This window comes from Eurosta solidaginis, chromosome 3, assembly GCF_040869045.1.
Source record: "Eurosta solidaginis isolate ZX-2024a chromosome 3, ASM4086904v1, whole genome shotgun sequence".
Taxonomy (NCBI): Eukaryota; Metazoa; Arthropoda; class Insecta; order Diptera; family Tephritidae; genus Eurosta; species Eurosta solidaginis.
The window spans coordinates 274,861,499-274,882,505 of record NC_090321.1 but is presented as its reverse complement, the minus strand read 5'-3'; the positions used below and the strand labels follow the sequence as shown (position 1 = coordinate 274,882,505).

General features: G+C 36.5%; 2 protein-coding genes across 4 annotated transcripts in view; one reads left to right on the top strand and one right to left on the bottom strand.

The window, feature by feature from the left end:
* The first annotated feature begins 670 nt into the window (after positions 1–670).
* LOC137247179 (uncharacterized) lies at positions 671–4,387 on the top strand. 2 transcript variants are annotated; one of them, XR_010951787.1, is made up of 5 exons: positions 671–888; positions 943–1,191; positions 1,252–1,369; positions 3,322–3,658; positions 3,744–4,387. XR_010951787.1 is itself a non-coding variant. In XM_067778277.1 (4 exons), the coding sequence occupies exons 1-4, from the start codon at positions 807–809 to the stop codon at positions 3,503–3,505; spliced, it is 633 nt and encodes a 210-aa protein (XP_067634378.1). In that variant the 5' UTR covers positions 671–806; the 3' UTR covers positions 3,506–4,387. The 2 variants fall into 2 exon arrangements, 1 of the variants encoding a protein (XP_067634378.1); XM_067778277.1 differs by having other exon boundaries at positions 3,322–4,387.
* Positions 4,388–6,368: 1,981 nt separating this feature from the next.
* LOC137247178 (uncharacterized) overlaps positions 6,369–21,007 on the bottom strand; it is a 219,569-nt gene continuing 204,930 nt past the window's right edge. Inside the window, exons 2-5 of one of the 2 annotated variants that reach the window (XM_067778275.1) lie at positions 9,802–10,340; positions 9,569–9,740; positions 7,020–7,163; positions 6,369–6,930 (exon numbers count right to left, since the gene is read on the bottom strand). In XM_067778275.1, the coding sequence (XP_067634376.1) occupies positions 6,583–6,930; positions 7,020–7,163; positions 9,569–9,740; positions 9,802–10,340 (1,203 nt within the window). In that variant the 3' untranslated portion in view covers positions 6,369–6,582. The remainder of the gene's footprint in view (positions 6,931–7,019; positions 7,164–9,568; positions 9,741–9,801; positions 10,341–21,007) is intronic. The other variant, XM_067778276.1, reaches the window with a different exon arrangement.

Here is a 21,007-nt window from a genome sequence, read left to right as displayed (position 1 = left end):
CCGGAGCTGTAAAACTCACTGAAAGACAGCAAATGACACCAAGTTAGTCACTTAAAAATTAGGTGATCGGTTTTATTTGTAATTTCGACGTTTACGGAGAAGTATTGTTTTATCCACAATGAAATTTCGTTTTCAAGCATATGATATTGGCCAAGGCGAATCCATTCCAGGTGGTGGCAAGGCGAATTCAACCCATTCGCCGTACAGAAGAATCTCAAGTCAAAAGAAAATTTTAATTAATTTCAATTACCTGACATATGTTTATAGACCTATTGTTGTACAACGCTTTTATGCAAAATTAGCAAGAAGAAGCAGTCAGCTGTTGGGATAACAACACCTGGTACTGAATTCGCCTTGGGTAATGGCATTTTGCATTTTTAAATCAAGGCGAATCCATACAAGGTGGTGGCAAAGCGAATTCAACCAATTCGCCGTGCAGAAGAACGTCAAGTCAAAAGAAAATTTTCATAGATTTTGATTAACTGACAATTTGTTGTACAAGGCTTTGTATGGAAAATTATCAAGAAGAAGCAATCAGCGGATGGGATAACATCACCTGTAATGAATTCGCCTTTTTAAATGAAATTGGCAAAGTTTACTATATCGATGGAATAAATCGATCTTCACTAATACTATCGACATTTTATAAATTCTATGAATAGCTTCCATCCTTAATTTTACCGGCAATACATTTCATGTGTCCTGTTTGCTCTCATCTAAAATAAGTTAATACCATTAAATATAAATAGTTGCTGAATTCAAAAAATACAGTTTTCTTTTTACATAAAATACTTATCCTATAAATCATGACATCAATTCAGCGTGGAGCACTCATAGTCTTGGAGGGCTGTGACCGTAGTGGGAAGTCTTCACAAACACGTTTATTATGTAGGTTTTAATTAGAATAAAAAGTTTACTAAAAGTAATTCACATAATCTACAGACGACTTTTTATGTACTCACGGTGTGTCAGCTAAACACATGGTTTTCCCCAATCGAAATTCCGACATTGGTAGCTCAATAAATGCATACTTGAAAAATTGCAAAGACCTAAGCGATGAAGTGATACATCTTCTATTCACTGCTAATCGATGGGAGTACAAAAAGGAAATGGAAGATTTATTAAATAGTGGAACAACGCTAGTAGTCGATAGATATTCGTATTCCGGTGTAGCATATAGCGTCGCTAAAGGTAATATAATTTATTGTCATTGTATAAAATCATCCTGATTTTCTTCTATACCTATTTAAGGTTTAGACTTTGATTGGTGCATGGCACCCGAAAGAGGTCTCATACGGCCGGATGCAGTTTTCTATCTTAAGGCGCCATTTGAGCACTTGATGAATCGTGGTAATTTTGGCGGCGAAAGGTACATGTCGTTCTCAATACTTTGACAACCGACTGCCAAAATATGACCAAAAATTTTGGGAAATGTTTCGTAAAACGCGTTTCAAACATCGGTGTCAATTCTAGAGTGAATATTAAAAATTCTGTTTGTGCATTGACCGTCACTGTTCGTCCAATCTATATGTATATAAAAATCAAATTGTGTGTGTGTGTGTATTCGCTATGGAAACGTATATCCCACACTTCAATCATCACCACATTTTGGTTATAGGTTTCTTCGATCAACGGGAAGGTTTTAGGCTAAAAATAATTTCGATATATAAAAGGGATTGGCACCTCTGATATAGATGGAATCTTTGGTACTGCATAACTTTGAAGGTATACACGCCAGAACATTGAAATTCAGTAAGGAGTTATATGAGGTCAATCTCTAACACCACCAAGAAAAAGCGAAATGGAATATTTTGTACTGCATAACTTTGAAGGTATACATGCCAGAACATTGAAATTCAGTAAGGAGTTATATGAGGTCAATCCCGAACACCTCCAAGAAAATATGGAATTGGGAAAAAAGGAGCGTGGCACCTCCCATACAAATGGAATATATTATACTGCATATATCTGGATGTCGTAATGGTAGGATAAAGGAAATTGGTAAGGAGTTATGTGACGTATGGCTGCCGTACAAACTTAAGTTATTTTAACACCTAAAGTGTGACTGCATTGTTGAGTTTGGCTGTTATGCCTTTTGGATGTTTAGTAATCTACCGCCGTTAAAAAAATTGTTTAGCTTCAGTCTATCTACATCTTCTATAAATATGAAATTCTGTGTGTGTGTTCCCTATGAAAACGTGTTTGCCATACTTCAATCATCGCCAAATTTTGGCTCTAGGTTCCTTCGATCAAGACGAAAGTTTTTCATATTTCATATTTCAGAATTAAGAATTTTAAATTAGCTCCCAAAAATGATCATGTTAACAAAATCAATGATCGCATTGAAACCAATTTCCTGGTGAAGTGACGAAATATAAATCGATCGACACAGTTACAGATGAAGATAAAATTGTGAATTATCCAAATGAATTTCTAAACTTCTTAGAACCAAAAGGGATGCCTGCGCATATATCAACTTTGAACATTAGCTCACCAATCATGCTTCTTCGGAATTTAAACCCACCAAAATTATGCAATGGAACCAGATTTTGCATTTAGAAGTTAAGGCCGAATGTAACCGAAGCAACTATCATCAGCGGCAAAATCAAAGGTGAAGATGTGCTCATACCACGAATCTCAATGATTCCTGCAGATTTGCCATTCAATTTTAAGCGCTTACAGTTTCCTGTACGCCTTGCTTTTGCAACTACAATTAACAAAGCACAAGGACAATCGCTTGCTGTTGCAGGCTTAAATTTAGAGAGTTTGTGCTTTTCCCATGGCCTATATGTTGCTTGCTCTAGAGTTGGAACACCAAAAAAATTTGTTTATCTTTGCACCGAACGAATAAACCAAAACTATTATGCACCCACATGCATTACAATAAGATGCAAGAATAAAATGTTTTAACAGAAAGTTTCACCAAATATGCGTACAAAATTAAATTCCATAAATTAATAATAAAATAAATCAACAAACAAAACAGAAAAAATAACGCAACATTCATTCGATCTCGGGCGTTACAACGTACGACGGGTAAAGCTAGTAAAGAAATAACCATGGCTGGGTTAACACCGAATACGCTACTCACAGTGTTTTTATGCCTTTCTGCTTAGGCAGTCATAGTAAGTGTGCATTTACGATTACAGGAGATTGTAACTGCAGAAACAAACCTCTAAACCTATTATTTGCACCGAAGTAAAAACGCTTCTTTCGATACCACTCCCAACGTTTTTGGGCTTGTTGTAAATGCCGGCCAACGAAGTAAAAAAAGTAAATGGTTAAAGATAAAGAAAAATTATTACTATGCTCTCTTTTTAGATATGAAGTCAAAGACATGCAGTTAAAAGTAGCGAACGTATTTGATCATATTTCTGAGTCGCAAAAAGATTTTTGGCATATAATCGACGCTAGTCAAACGAAAGATGCAGTATTTGAGAATTTAAGCACAAAGGTTTTGGAAATTGTGGAGCAAATCAAGGAAACACCTCTAAGAAACCTCTAACAACTAACGAATTTAAGAATAAAGTTGGAAAATGTCTAGTGATTACAACTAATTTATTAAGGACAACAATTGGCTACTACTTTTAACCTTACACACGACTTTTGATTTCGCAATGACTCGGGTTATTTATTAATATGAAGAATGGTATACAAGGTATTGAGCATCAATATCGTCCGAGTGTATAATTATTATACCCTAAATTTGGTTTTTGTTCTGTTATTCCAAAATACGTCTGTAGATGTTCTCCATAGCTTCTGGAAATCGCAGTGACAGAGACGTAACTACACAAAATCATAGAAGAAACTTTTGGGGATCCAGGTTTAATATAACTGTTACAAGGTTGTCGGGTTTTGTATCATAAATGTATGACCTATCATATTATATAAATCCTCAGCACTGCAGCACTCTGGAAGGCTCACCCAAAAATCTGCAAGCAGCCATAAAATTATTTGTTTGCAGACAATGTCATAAATACCTTGTTACCTAAATAATAATTTTTCACACACAAGGCACAGTTTTGTAGGTGTTTACACCTTCACTGATAATACTTGGTAAAATCAGAATCATAAATCGTTGCATGATTTTAGGCGCAATTTAATGAAAGTCGTTCCCCAATATACATATCCATACGATATTCATACATCCGGACGACGATACATTCTAAATTACTTATAAATTTTAAATTTTTTGACTGTTCAAGTACCTAGAAGGCTTTACATTGCTTTGCATCTACTTTTAACTAGTTCTGTGAGGGTAGTGAAAAGTTGATAATGCTATTTTCAAAATTATAATTTAGAAAGTAAGTGAAAAAAACCTGACTTATGTATGTTTGTACAGTTTTTAATAAATAAACTCATTATAAATTTTTGTTAAATTGTACAATGCCCTGTCTTACTCAGATCAGACTTCTTAATAGTTCAATAGCTAGTGTCGAAAAATAGAAATAGTTTTCCGAAGAAGCTAAGCCGACGTACCGGAACTGCTCATGTTTTACTTTGCCAATATGCCGCTTTAAAGTTTCATGTTTCATTACCAAATTGTCACGCTCCATGATTTATATAACACACTGCCAACGATTAACATAAATGCTGAACAGCAAGAAGTATCAAACGACGGCATAGGAGCTCAAAGGCCCTGTAAGGTGTTGGTGAAGGGATAAAGGCACTTCTCGAGGGCGGTGTTATCGATGGACCTTTGTCGCATATAGATCTGGTACGTGGCGGTAACAGGCATCCTAATAGCTCATATGTGGGCCCCATCTAGAGTGCCCTTTATTCTTTTCGCACTTCTAGATGCTCCAGTAGGGTGTTTTCTGGCATAAAAGTCCGACGCCTGTTTGTGGGGTTCACTGAGGACCTGCTTGTGTTTTTTGGCTTCATACGGCTGAGTTCTCAGGTGCCGTATTTCCTCATAATGCTTACGGAGATGATTCCTTAAGCCCCTGCGCCGTGTTGGCTCATCAATGAGCCAGCAAGAGATTGCATGCTCACCAAAATGTAGATCCTGATCAAACGTCACACCCAAGATTTCGGGGTGTAGGACAGTCGGTAGCGTAGTGCCATCGACGTGGATGTTCAAAATGGTCGACATTTGGAACGTCCATGTTGTAAATAAGGTCGCGGAGGATTTAGTCGGTGATAATGCCAGGTTTCGCGAGGCGAAAAAAACGGGAGAGATCAGGGAGGTAGCCGTTTATTCTGTTGCAAAGCTCATCGATATGTGGGCCTGGGCCTGTGGCCAGGATATTGCCATTCTACCGTGTTTTTCTTCATCAGCGATTAGTGTATCGTGTTCGTCTAGCTGGCAATGAGAAGTGATTCCTCCACAACTTAAGTACATTATTAAAGTCAGTTGCCATAATCAGTCCTGCAGTTGTCATAATCATTCCGCCGGATTTCCTAGTAGAATTTTCGGGCGTTATTTTATGATGGCCACCGTGGTGTGATGGTAGCGTGCTCCGCCTACCACACCGCCCCAAGTTCACACCCCGGGCAAAGCAACATCAAACTTTTAGAAATAAGGTTTTTCAATTAGAAGAAAATTTGTCTAAGCGGGGTCGCCCCTCGGCAGTGATTGGCAAGCGCTCCGGCTGTATTTCTGCCATGAAAAGCTCTCAGTGAAAACTCATCTTCCTTGCAGATGAAGTTCGGAGTCGGCATAAAACATGTAGGTCCCGTCCGGCCAATTTGTAGGGAAAATCAAGAGCACGACGCAAATTGGAAGAGAAGATCGGCCTTAGATCTCTTCGGAGGTTATTGCGCCTTACATTTATTTATTTTTATTTATTTTATGAGCCACCGTCTAATGCTCCACGCAATCACATCGTCGATTTTCCAGCTTCGCCTCATGCTCCAATATAACGTGCGCTTTCGTGCCCGTAAGCAGAGTGGTCCTAAGAGCAGTGTCTTAAATGTTACATTGGACCAAAGAGGCCTTCATTGCCCACCATTGCGTTTAAGTCATCCAATGTCTCTTTTAGTCTCCCATAGGACTCCTTATTCTTGCCGAAAACGTTATGTATATTGAAAAAATCTCGTCTCTATGTGGAGCACGGAAAGTACTCGGCGGTTAAGTTGATTTCTTACCATAAAGCCAAGACATCGGCTGCGAACTGAGCGCTGGTTCAAATGGCCACAGCCCATGACCTTACATCCTTCAGCTTTGCCCTTTCCTGTATGGCGGTTATTAGCGATTATCGCTCAATGATCCGCTATTTACTGCCAACGACAGGTTTGATTAAGACCACTTACCTATGCTACTCCTCCAAATATTCATCGATCTAATAATAAAATCAGTACACAAATTTTCAATTATCTTTATTATTTCAATGTTCTATAGTTAGTATTAGTTCTTGCATAGTAAATTGCACTTGCAGCTCAGTTTTGTTTTCAAAAAAAATGCATTAAACTTATGATCTAAATGATCTCCGGTATTCAAGACCAATTTGCAAAATACTGTTACCAAAATATATTTATTTTTATTTTTTGTACCACATTCGTTATCACCATTGTCTGTAGAAGTTTGCCAGCGTTGTAAAATGAAGAGAAAGCCCGAAAAAATCTATATATGAATTTAAATTAATTGGGATATTCGAACACTTCAAAACCCACGCCATCAGCATTTTCATTGCGAGTCAAACCATTTACATCGTAAGGTTCGTTTTGTTGTGGTCGAATCTGCCGGTAGCCCTCACCTTCTTCATAATCAGAATTTGCTTGTTCATTGGCATAACCGCCAAAACGTTTCTGTAAACGATGATAAACCGTTATATCCCCATGATCATGTTTCGGCCACATACATTCGCAGCCCGACGGCACGATACGAATTTCCAATTCCCAACATTCACTGATTGCTAACTTATTACGTCGAATAAGATGTATGGTCCGATTCAATTGGATGCAAGAGAAACCCGCTTCGGAACAAACCTACAGATTATTAAATTAAAAATAGGAAAAAAATAATATATGTGCATTAGAGCATGATAAGAATTCATGAGTTCTTTGTTCATATTTACCCTATTTGGACTAAGATCGTAGGTGTTCGAATTCTTTTGATGTGCACATGTGACCTCGATGTATTGGTTGGGGCGGTATTCATAGCGCGATGTTTCCAACGGTATTGACGTACGTTTGGTGGGACACAGAGACTGATAGATAATCTGTGGATGAAATATAAAACATAAACTGGTTTTATTTAGCGTGACTTTTTCAAATTAAATTATTTTCGTTCATTGTTACATATGTATGTAATTTTATAATTGGACTGACGATACAAGAATCTCAGTATTATCAGAGAGACCTACATTCGGCTCGGAAAGCATTCCGAAATCTGCTCGTAAATTTTTTGTTTGTTTTGTCCTGTTTTCTGGCCAAAATATACGATTTAACGTCCACAAATTTGATTCCGACTTTGTGGGAATGAAGGGGTTGTTGAACGCAAGAGCTCCAAAGCCAATTGGCAACCTCACGTACGCTAGTCGAATTGTGTTATTAATATTGTAACGAATTTTTGGAAATTCCGTTTATTAGAAATCTTCTGTTAACGTTCGAATCGCTAAACTGTTGAATAAATCACTCCAATACTCTGTATTTCAAAATGTTCTTTATTAGCCTACTTTGGGAGTAGTACAATTATACTTCACTTCGCAACTGATAGCGTGACAAATCAAACTGATTGCGTGCGTTAAATCAAACTGATTACTGAATACTCAGCTTGCGCTGTTTTCATACTCTCCATTGCTTCATTCGCATATGTATTTATACTAAAGTATAGACGTTTCGCCTTCCAGAACTGCTGTATTTCCTGCTTGGTAATTGAGCTACATATATGCGTGTGTATGTGTAAGTAAGAACTTCGGCTGATGACTACATCTGTGTGTGTGAGGTATCTCTTTGTTGCCTTGTACATAAGAGTGGCTGCTTCATGTTTTTGTTGTTGCGTGATTATTAACTAGCCTAGTGATGTCGACATTCGCCACAATATGCAAATTTTATAACGACGTGGATGTTGGGGAAAACCAAGAAAGTTGGTTGGTCCTGAAACCTCTTGTCAGCACTAAGATATATATCATACCGGCTTTCGAGGATCTATACATGAGTGGTTCAAATCGTATCTTACTGGAAGAGTACAACGCGTTAAAGTTTGCGGAACCCTCATTAGCTCTAAACCAATTACAGTTGGCGTTCCACAAGGTTCTGTCCTCGGTTCTATTTTATTTCTGGTTTACGTAAATTCAATTTTCGATATGCCATTCTTGGGGAAGGCCACTGCATTTGCAGATGATCTAGCGATAGCTGATGGCTCATCAAATACGTTCGACTTGATCATGATGTGCATATTTTAAGAACGTGGTTCGCTAAACACAAGCTCATTGTTAGCAATAAAGCATCCTTCAACAAAATTCAGTCTATCCTAGTTTAAAAAAATTGGTTATTCGTAGAATATCTAATGTAAATCGACTGCATCCCTCAATAGAGCTTTTTAGAGGTCTAGAGATTCTTCCAATAAGAGACCTTTATTATTTTAAAGTTTTAAAAATCTTTTTCATTAGGTGTGGTTATCTGCATAGTATGAGGGCGGAAACTTATAACCTTAGGATAATCTTTCATCCTACAGTTATTGTACCTCCTTCCAGAACCACACATTCAACAAAGTTTTATACAATTGTATCCAGGAAACCCTTCAACATACTACCCTCCGAAATTCGTGCCATGAGGAAGATTCTACAATTTGCAAAATGTGTGAAATCCTTTCTTCCGAGTTTCTCATATAATGAAATCGAAGTTAAGCTACGAACTATTCAATAAGCAGCTTAACAGAGACCAAAAGAAAATAATAGTAGTAATTTTCTTTACTTTATTTTATATATGTACATACACCATTATTTCTTTCACTTACTTTTAGCTTTTCCAATAGTAGCATCTTGTAATTAGGCTAAAAATCATATGTACGTTTTAAAAAAATTATAACTTAATTTCAATATTTAGCAGTCACCCCACTGCACTAATGCACTAATGTTTTAATATTTTTGATAGATATGACATTTGTTACTATGTTAAGCTTAACATAAAAAATGTCTTACCTTTCTCTTACACGCAGTATTTCCAGATGTAAGACTGTCGGTAGCGTAATGCCAATTTAAAAAAAATGGAAAGAGTAGGGGCAAAGTCGTTGATTTTATAGTATAGCTCATCGATGGACGGGCCGAGACCTGTTGCTATAATGATGATGTTATCTAGTGCTACTTTGTTAGACAATTCGACACCTATGCGGACATCTAAACGGAAATTAAGGCATTGAGCTCGTCTTTTGTGCGATATACGCAAGTCTGTGAGTACCTGACCTCGATTTTTTAGGATTAAAACCATCTGGGTTTGGTGTCATCATAATATTTCGTGCAACTGTTACTGAAATGGGTAAAATTGAACCAGAAGGGGTTGGCTATGATGATGAGGTTACAAATAATGGTAATTATGAAATTTTTGGAGTTCCTCTGGCATGAATAGCAGACCAAAAAAGGTATTAAGTTGTTTCATGGTAGCCACATTTCTTCACGTTACATACCGATCTAGTAAAATCCAGGCCATGTCGCGAGTGGCGCTTGCGTACATTTTGTATGCCATAAGGTAAGTCCATGTCAAGCTCTTCAGCATCTTTGGATGCCGCAGAAATACCGTGCAATATGCTTGGTGGAGAACGACGAATTAAATTTACTTGATTCGGATTTTCTGCGCTGCTATTAATGAAGAAATGAATAAATTTGAGAACTAATTAAAAACAGAAAGTAAATGTCTTACTTGTGTTCCTGTGTGGGCTCAAAGTCTTTGGAAGGATTACGCAGTTCTGCTTTACCACATTTATCGCATACACCGTCATCAAAAGAACGTTTCCCTTCTTGAAAGCCAGCGAATATTTCAGTCAAATCCGAATGAATTTTGCTATGCACTTCGCTTGTCCTATATTCCTGTTGTGGGCGCTGAAGGTTTAGGACTGATTTATGCTTTGCAATAGCTTTTGATTTATCATCCTCCACTCTTACGAGTGAATTCTGTAAGTTTTGTTGTTGGAAGTATTTTTTGTACTTGGGGTTATTGTCATTGTCATTGTTGTTGTCATTTGAATTATAAGATTTTGTTGCTCTAAAATTGCCATCATAATTGATTGTTTCGAATCCTTGCTGATCGTCGTGTTGTTTTCGTTGTAGTTGCTGTTGTTGGCTGAGTCGTTGCCGCGCGGCGTAGTAAATATTTTTGTTGTTGACATCATTTGCTGCATCATATGCATCATTTATGGTATTTGATATGCAGATGGCTGTGGAGGCAATGAGGAACAATATCTGAGAGTAAAAAAATCCCATTATTTTAATCTTCCCAGCTTTTAACTCTTACAAATAAGAAAGTTTGTTGCTGAAGGCATACTATCTTCAAAGTTAGCGGTAATATGATAGCTTGAAGTGTTCTGTAAGGCAGATTATAAGAGATGTTAAACTCTCTATAGCAATTCATGTGAGACCATTTCAGATCTAAGACTAAAGTACTAAGTCTAATGCATCCGAGCTCCCGATAAGCAGTGCCAAAGGTTTGCAGAAGGGGGAATGAAAGTTTTACTTGAACGTTTATGTAGCGAGTCGCTTGATTCAAGATAGACGCCCACTTGCAGCCGCACCTTATGGTGATCACACGCTGCCAATGAAGGTCCCCAGCTAGCCACTAACCGTTTGTCGGTCCCGTGCGTGAAATCACGTTCGCTGTCGCTTGGGGTCAACATGACCCCAATGAATATTCAATACAAAATAAAGGAAATCTGTACAAATACTGGCCGTTTTAAATTTAAACTTGAACGGGGATTCCCCGAAATGTGACTTTTCTTCTTCTTATAATTCAGTAATTGCTACCGCCGGTATAGTAAAAAATGGAAGTTTTCAGTGAAGATGTGCCTCAAGATATTGAGGAAGTGTTTTCTGAGTGTGACGATTGCGATTATATTGAAGTGATACATTTCTCAGAGGTGGAAGAGGATGACACCCAAGAAGAAAAAGGTAATATATCTGCAATAGAAACTCATGCCGATCAGCTATATGGTAAGAATGGACGTGCTTGGAGTACTCGATGCAGCCCAGTGACTCAGTCAAGAATAGCAGATATCGTACGTGAAAAACAGTGAATACCCAGCCGATATGCTCAAGATATTCTGAATCCAGTAGATGCTTTTCAGCAAATAATCAGTTTCGATATAATTGATATTATTTATTGTACGCTCCACAAATCGCAAAGCCGTAGATTTTTTCGATCCTGTTTCTGGTTGCCGACCATAGAGGAACACAAATTCAACAGAGATGTATGCTTTTATTGGTTTGCTAATACAATAATACCTGTAAATCATGGGAAAATCGTTGCTTTTTGGAAGCCTGACAATCGTCCAATTTACCGAGCAACAATGTCTTGGAAGCGTTTCCAGCAGTTACTGCGATTTTTACGATTCGACGTTTTTCGCACATGACAAGAGAGACTTTCTTTCGATAAAATTGCTGCTGTTCGAGATATTTGGGATATGTTTCAGTCTCGGCTAAAGGACATATATAAACCTTCTGCCTATTTAAGACGGTTATGGTGAAGTGGCCTAACTAGGTTGTAACCTTCTCACGTTAGCTCACTACCAAACGGAAGTTCACCCTGGTCTGAGTGTATAATAGCCTCATGTTGTGGTTGCCATCTACCGGTTCAAGAAGGTACTTAGAATAAAGGGGTATGATTAAGATTTTTTTCTTCTAAGAATTCGCAACAGCGGCCATTACGTCGCAATTGTCATACAAAATTGGGACTAAATTCATTGATCCAGGTATCGTCCGTGCTCAAAAAACATGCAAAAAATTTTTATTGTCAGCAGTAAACTCTACGAGATTTGCTTATCAAATGCGACCAAACACCTTTCTTATATACAAGCCCAACGCTCCAGCTATTAGGGCGCAGAGTTGCCAGATCTCGAGGCAGCAATTAAATAATGGCCTAGAAAGCTTCTAATATTTGCAAGGAGAACGGATTTAATCTATTACATAAGTCCTGGCGCCTAACTGGGGTTCTTCCGTTTGATCTTCAAACAAATTCTGGTAGCACTATAGACACCATTCAGTATATGTGTCGTCTTTATTGACCAACCACTTCAAACTAACTTAACCTAATATTTTTTGTTCGATTATTTATTTTTCATCATATTTTTTTCCGAACGGACTGGAACGTCTACCGTCTACTTGGCGAGTTCTGCACCCTCCTTTGCCAGCTCATCAGCATTTTCGTCACTTTCTTTCTTCGCTGGAGCGAAGTATTTCCAATACTTCTTTGCATTCCAGAACACTTTTTGATGAAATATTGTGTGAGATAATTGCTTTTATCGCCGCCTGACTGTGGCTTAAGCACGCTTTTTCCAGAACTTCCGCTGCAGGCAGCCTGTGGGATCTATTTCCCACTTCCATTAGCTACTACTTCCGTTAATTGAGAACCATAGGTATACACGTGTTTAGTATGGTCTGCCATTTCTACACCTTGGCACCAATTCTTCTGATCAATTGTGGCCCCAAGATCTCTTTCGAAGCTCAGGCATAGGCCCATATAATCCGGTTGCCCGATATTGGATGGCGCTATACTATGGTCATATGGCCTGAACTCAAACTGCCCCGAGGCCTTAAGACTTGTTGCAGTTGGCGTGCATGTTTATGTTGGTGTAGTTCTTATGGCTCTCGTTATGCTAATTATTGATAAACCCCCTCAAGTTATTTGGTACATGTACCTTTTTGGTGTGGCTGTCCACCAAACAAGGACCATATATTATGGTATGGGTTTTTCAAAATACAAGACAAGATATCTCAAAAATTGAGAGATGAGTTTGTGTTCAAACAAGCAGAGGGACAAGGCTAAATCAACAGCTCGCCACGCTGATTATTATATACACTTGTTGGCGGATCTACCTCTTCTGCTCAAAGGACTTAGGATGCGGTAAGATTTCTGCACATGGTTGTTAAAAAAAAACATGTTTCAGTATTCAGAACCGCTAAAAATTACGAAATATAAAACCTGCTAGCTCCAACAAAAATATGAGGTCTGCCAAAGTCGTCGACAATATACCATTTAGCTTTCATGAAATGTAACAAGAGCCATGTCCGCAAGAAGGGGCTGAAAAAAAAAGGTTTTTTGCTGCTGTAAAATTTCAAATTTGTTGCTTAGGGCCTTTATGCAAATGAAAATGGTACGTTCTTTACTTAAATTAGTAGCTTGAAAGCTTATACTAAATCACATGAGCTTAGAGCTTGCTGTTCTGAAAAGCTCTACATTTTGGTTAAAGCTTCTAACACTGCTTGAATCAAGAGCTGTTAAACAGGATTATACGTGTAAAATATCTCTTGAATTCTTTTGAAGCTTTCAGGGGTGGGAACATTCAATCCAAGTAATGTAACCAAGTCACGATTTTGAAAAGTTTAAAACTACATTCGTGAGCAGAAATCTCGGCATTGAATCGGCCTTCAATCTTCTGATGAAGAATTTTTCATGGAATATATTGTCTCATGAACAGTTGTTACAATGTGCATAACTTTATTTCGACACATTTTCCTCAAATATTTCACATTATTTATCTTATCACTTTTTTGTGTGTTTGCAAGTTCAGTTTGTAAAGAGTTTGCTGTGCATAAAGTTTGTAAGAAAATAAAATCAAAGAAACAAAAAGTTTGGTAGCAATTGCCAGTTGAGTTTATGCTTTGAAGCTTTAAAAGCAATTCAAAGGAAATGTGCAAAGTGGGGAGCAACTATTTAAAAAAGAAGTTACATAAAAGATAAAGAACAAGTACAGTGTTCTTGGCAGTGAAAGAATTTGAAAGAAATCCGGAAAGTTCTTGCTATAATGATTAAAAAAAGAACAACAAATTTTAAAAAAATTCGTAAGAAAATCTAAGCTCCGGGTAACGCTGAATGTGTCTTTTTAGAAAATTTTATTATTTCAGCTCATTCGTCAGAGGAAGACCAAAGCCGTCATGGTGGAGCAGGGCGCTGAGTATAGATAAAAGAAATGTGAAAGTGAAGCGTGTAGGGACGAGTACAGGGATCTATTGCGGATCTACAAGCGTGAAATCGAGGGGACGAAAAGGCTCTCTTGGAAATATGTTAAGGAAAGTATTGGCTAGGGGAAATATAGCCCAGGGAACACTTACATCTGACTACGGTGCTTAAGACTGAATCATGTATTCTACTTCAGCGGCAGGTATGCCTATCGTAGGAGGCCAATAAAATAACCAAATAGTTCAAAGGGGCTGTGTAGCGAAATTTTAGTTTCTACAGCCCAATTGTCAATCTCACCTACCCGTGGCGAGTCCTGTTTCTTTAGCAGCCGAGGTTCTGGCGATACCATGGAAGTGGGATGTGGTTATATGAAATCGTTATTGAGATGATCGGGCTTGTACCTTAATGTTGCTTATTACAAGAGCGTATTGGATCTATGTCCATCTAAGGACCATAAACATCGATAACACTTCCCAAAACCTTCGTGGAGTGCTTTTATCGCTACAACAATAACAACAACAAATGCATCATGTACCCAACTCCTCGATAACAGCTCGTATCATCCCTTTGTATCCCAAAGACTAGAGATCCATTAGTTTAACGCCATTTCCATTCGAAACACTTAGAGGCTGATAGATTTGTATTTAATTGCCAATATGTATGGAAAATGTTTCTCAAAAACACAGGATGCGCATACCAAAGGCAGAAGTTGCCGGGGCTTTCAAAAATGTCTCTAAACCGGTCATGGGGGTATTGAGGTCATGAGGCCCCGAAATCGTTGGACAGACGAATGGCATTGGACAGGGAAATATCGCCTTTACTGCCGCCTGCTCAGGCTGTTCGAAGTGGAAATTTCCTTCAAACAATTGTTGATTTGGGATCAGGCGCTTCGGCATATACGTAATGTTACATCTAATGCTGGGTTAAGCGCTAACGCGGAGAAGACGGATAAAGTATTGTTTTCTAGGAGGTATAAGCTCCCGAATTGGTTTAGACCTAAGCTAGTAGGTGTAATTCTACACGAGAAACCTTCTAACAAATATGTTGGAATCATTCAAGACAGTAAGTTCACAACTCAGCGTATAATGAGTGTGTGAAGGTCTCGAAGGCACTGTAGGTTACTTAAAAGTATGCCGGGGTGACGTGATGACTATCTCTCTCGTTGAATAATTACAGCGATTGTTAAGGCAATCCTATACTATGGAGTCCTTGTTTGGTGGACCCAAAGAAAGGTGCCTTAAAAAATTTAAGAGGGTGTGCAGGCTATCTAAATGGGAGTCTTGAAACCAACCCCGACAGCTGCACTGTATGCACAACATAGCATTACAAACTTCAACGAGGGTCAGTGACTGCTTGATCGCAGGCGATATGGCCATGGTAATATATCGTCATCAATTACATTACGAACAGACTGCCTGATTCCGTATCTGCGCTTCGCGCTAAGCCAAAATAGGCGTTTTTGATAATAGCAAGGATGCCCAAAATGGCAGACGAGGCGATACATGTGTACACCGATGGTTAGAATTTAATGAAAGGAGTGGAGTCTGCGGTATAGAAGTTTGATTCGAAAATCAACACATTCTATGTACAAGCTGCCAGATCACTTTAGTATTTTTCAGGCGAAGGTAGTAGCAGAAGAATAAGTATAAACAACAGCCGGAACCAAGCGCGGGACTGTAAAGTGTGGATATCATGTGTAGGTCCTACAACAAGATCTAGAAGCAGCAAGTGGCAAGAGGCATAGTGGTCCTAGATAGCTTATAGTATTTGTCAAGAGGATGACGTTATTCTATAACATAGGTTTTTGATAGATTTTTCAGTTTGATCGTTAAAAAAACCTCAGGTAGGACTATGGACTCATTCAGTCAACATGAGGTCCTCTCGAACCAGCCAGTTCGACTTAGCATAACCTAATTGTCGAATTTGATCGTTGGCTGGCAAGCTAATGAATTCATATGTGTTTCACGATAGCTGAGCCAATTGAAAGCGCAAGGGCAGATCAAATCTGCCGCGTCCTATGTCTCACAGGACAGTGGGAACATTTTTTGGTGAAAGGAAGCAATATAAATCCTTCAGCTAATTCTTGTTCAGGCTAAGACCCGTACAACCTTGCCCCGACGCCTTCCGAACCGCACAACAGATTTGGTATTACTTTTTATTTGCTTCTCAGTCCAAAGTAGCATTTGTGGGCTAGACTGATTCAGTGCATACCACTGTGCAGCTCCTTAAAAATTGGTAACAAATATTTTGAGTGCAATTTGCATTTCCTGTTGTTTTTGTGCTGCATTCTAAGTTAACGAGCGTGTCACCTCGAAATATATACATACTTAGTGAATGACCAACTTTTGGAAGAGCATGAAAAGCCTAACATTTTTGAAAGTTCACGTCAATTTGTTTGCCCTTTCAAGTAGTTACACCTAGGTAAGCGTGACATGTCTCAAGTCCAGTTAATCCTTTTGCGTAGTATTTTACTTCAAAACATTTTATTTATTCAAAAATAAAAAAAACGTTGCGTGTTTTGCATTGTTTTAAAGTTCTTCTGGCAACATGAAAATTATCACTAAGACGTACTTACGTTTACAACTTTTAAATATTTATATTTTTAAACTTTTTTGATTTTTCTTGGCGCAGTCAAGCTGGCTTGAGCCATTTACTAGTTTGATATCTATTTGCACGTTCTTTTGCATTTTACCTTGTTTGACATTTTACAAATTATGATAATTAAAATGTTTAACATAATTTCAGTTTTCTGTACAGAATTATGAAAGTTAGTATAAATACGGCCCAATCAGAAATAGAAATTAAACTGGAAATTGGCCAAACCCAAAACCGGGACCGAAATGGGAATCGAATTTCAACCGATATCAGATCAATCCGGATATGAATCTGGATCTACAACGGTGAAAAAACCGAGCCTGGACCTGCACTCGAAATTCAAATCCAAAGTGGTATTGCAGACGTCATCAAATTCAAAACCTGAATCTGCCTGAAACTGAGGCCGGGTGAATGAAAACAAAGTGTGAATGGGAGTCGACCGCCCACCGAAACGATCGAAATCTGTCAGTCTTTGCCAAACTTAAATGTTAAGTCTGAATTGAATTAAACGTCATATACAAAGCCTCAACGCATAACAAAAAGTTTCGCTAAGGGGCGCACGGATTGTGATCTTTAAAAAAATCGTACGGAACAGAGGGAATCTTACAATCGATTTTTAAGTAACTTCTTATTGAGCTACAAATCTGAACATTTACAGATGGGTTAAGACACCGTGACAAATTAACAAAAGTTGGAAAAATTCCGTTAGGTGGCGCACGTATCGAAATAATTAGAGGAGAATTTGGAAATTTGAAACCGACTTTTAAGTAACTTCTCGATGAGCTAGAGACTTGAAATTTCAAACCGAATTCAGAGGCCGATGACTGTAAAACATAATACATTTAGAACAAGTAAGGACTGGACTGTGTTCGGCTGTGCCGAAAACTTCATACCTTTCATGAATGGGGCTAAACAATAATCTTATCCCATTCGTAATATCCAAATAATCGGATGTATAGATGTGAAATATATAGTGAACAGATGTACATACCTAACCGTTTTTTAAGATATACATATATAAAATAAAAAATAGTTAGGTAGTTTGTGTTAGGATGCAAAGTTTCACGTTTTTTGTGGTCTGCATAAAAAAGCTATTACAATGAATCACTTATTTCAACAATATATGACGTAAACGCTAGTATTTGATTAAATTTTGAAGCTTCTAGGCGTTAAAAAGGGGCAGAAATTACGAAAAGTTTCTTATTGAACAATCGGTTGTATGGGATATATATTATATATACCACCGATCTATACAATTTTTTCAGACAAAAAATGTGCAATATACGAATATATGTTGAAGTTTGAAGCTTCAATCTGATAAATTGAGGAAGATATGACAAAAATTCTCTTTTCTGAAAAATCGGTTGTATGGGGGATATATTCTATAGTGGGCCGATCGACCGGTTCCGACCAATGTCTAATCGGACATCTAAATATACCCGCTCACCAAATTTTATCAAGATGTCTCAAAAAGGGACTAGTTTGCATACAAACAGACAGACGGACATACGAAAATGGCTAAATCAACTCAGCTCTTCATCCTGATTGTTTCGGTATGCTTATTGGTAAGTCTATCTATTTTCCTTTAAGGACAAGGTTATATACCATTTCATTTTCATGAAATGTATAAAAATCGCACGAAACGGTGGCAATATCGCGATTAATTTTCAAGATACTTCCCATTGAGCCACAATCTTCATACTTAGTTGGGAAGTCGGTAACAATACATAAAAGGGGAGAAAAAATTCGATAAGTGGTGCACGGATCGAGATATTTAGAAATAACGTTCGAATTTGTAAAATTTTAATTGATGGTCTACCCTCAGCAAGAGTATGTCTTTTTTATACATGGACAAATTTTTCCCTGATTTAGTCCATTAAATAAAGGAAATGCTTAAATTTTTTTTCAATTTCAATTTAAATTTATTTATTTACCAACATAGTACAGAGTAAAACTAGATATAGTCTTTTAGAAGTACTTGAACTAAGTAATCAAACAAAAATTTTATATTCTTTTTATTTGTGTTTTTACTTTCGCTCCTAAACCATTCTGTAGCAGCCCAACACTGTTGATCTATTCTACGTTGTTGTAGCATATGGTGTATCGCGCCGTATGAGTAACATAGACAGCGGGAATTCATTATTAGCTGGGCTGCTCAAAAATTTTTGTATTGAAGTGCAAATACTAACACAACTACAAAAATTATAAGTGCACTGAGTAAAACTAAAATATTTTTTTTTAAATGGAATTATTTTTTTGTAAATAATATTGTAATACAGTTCAAGTAATTTTATGTACGTATAGATCTACATATAATAATACAACAAACATAGAACAGGTATTAAGTTAAATGGAATAAACGCAGTAACAAGTTCATAATGTATATGGGGTATTCCATCCCATTTCGACCAATTTTGAACCCGACCCCTTTAGAATTGGCTGAAAGTTTTTCTTCTTTTTCTAGCTTACGAAAGACGTTTTTCACAATTTTTTAAAATTTTTTCATCCAACTCAAAAAAAGTTATGAATTTTTAAAAAAACACCGTTTTTGTTTTCAAAATGCTATAACTTTTTCAAAAATTGACCGTTTGGGATCTTTTTTTTTTTTTTAATTAGTTTTTAAATGTACTTTTCGGAAAAAAATACAAAAAAATTTTTCAAGTTTTTTTTTTAATTTTTCAGTTTTTCGAGATTTTTCGAATTTCGCCATTTTTTTCTTATAAAAAACTTCAATCAATTCTGCAATCATCCCCACTAATCCTGGAGTTGGCCGATTTTTTTTTATATTTTTTTTTATTTAATTGAAAAAAAAATTTTCAAAAATAAAATTTTTTTTTTATCAATTTTATTTATATAACAAAAAAATGTATGAAAATGATTTTTAAGTATTCTTTTCTTTATATATGTTACATTCTTTTAGAAAACTTACATGTTTACTGTGTCAGTCATTAATCCTGGTTATTTTAATCGTAGATTACCATAACATATAAAGAAAAGAATACTTAAAAATCATTTTCTTACATTTTTTTGTTATATAATTAAAATTGATAAACAAAAATTTTTATTTTTGAATTTTTTTTTTCAATTAAATAAAAAATATATAAAAAAAAAAATCGGCCCACTCCGGGATTAGTGGGGATGATTGCAGAATTGATTGAAGTTTTTTAAGAAAAAAAAAAAATGGCGAAATTCGAAAAATCTCGAAAAACTGAAAAATTAAAAAAAAACTTAAAAAAAATTTTTTGTATTTTTTCCGAAAAGTACATTTAAAAACAAATTTTTTAAAAAAAACAGATCCCAAACGGTCAATTTTTGAAAAAGTTATAGCACGGTGTTTTTTTAGAAATTCATACCTTTTTTGAGTTGGATGAAAAAATTCTGAAAAACGTCTTTCGTAAGCTAGAAAAAGAAGAAAAACTTTCAGCCAATTCTAAAGGGGTCGGGTTCAAAATTGGTCGAAATGGGATGAAATACCCCATATAGTTAATATAATTATGTTGACTGTCACAACTTTATTTGAATATTTTGATAACATCTTCAATATATATTGTTGCACTATATGTGGATAATTGTATAACGGCTTCTAAATGGGCTTGGGTCACGGAGTTTCTTAGATTCGTTTTGATTAATTTAAGGCTGGAAAATGCTTTCTCACATACATATGTACTACTAAACATAAACAAGTATTTTAATATTTCATTTCTTAAAATCGGATACTTGTCTTTGCTCGTACTTTTCCAAAAATCAATGCCTTGTAATTTTGTTTCCTTAAGGAATAAATCAGTTTGTAAATTGCACAATTCCATCTGAAACATGGACTGTAAAGTCATGGGACTGTAAAAAATTGGTAAAATTTGTTTAATTCTGTCGAAATCTTTGATTCGGCTCTGAAAACTTATTTTCAAGCTTTCTAAGCTGCTTTTCATGTAACTAAAATCAAAGTCTATATTTTCATACTCATTCAAATTTGTCCTTAAACAAGCTAAATGGAACAATTTTTCTTTTTTGTAGGTCGGCCAAAAATATGTAAATTTTATATATAAATTCACTTATAAAATCGGCCATCTCAAATATAGTTTTATTTTTTCCTCGTAACGATAAGTTTAAAATGTTTAAGTGGTTGGTAGTATCTGCTAAAAATGCTAAATCAAACTTAAAATTTTCTGAAGATATAGCTTCTATTAAGTCCGGGTCTTTTAAATTTAATATAACGAAATCTAATATTTCATTTCTTATTTCAAAAAATCGTTATAAGCATTTTCCTCTGCTCAGCCACCTTACTTGTGTAAACATTACCAAATTACCATATTGACATTCGCATTCGTCTAGAAATTTCTTAAATTTTCTATGTGTAAGTGCGTTA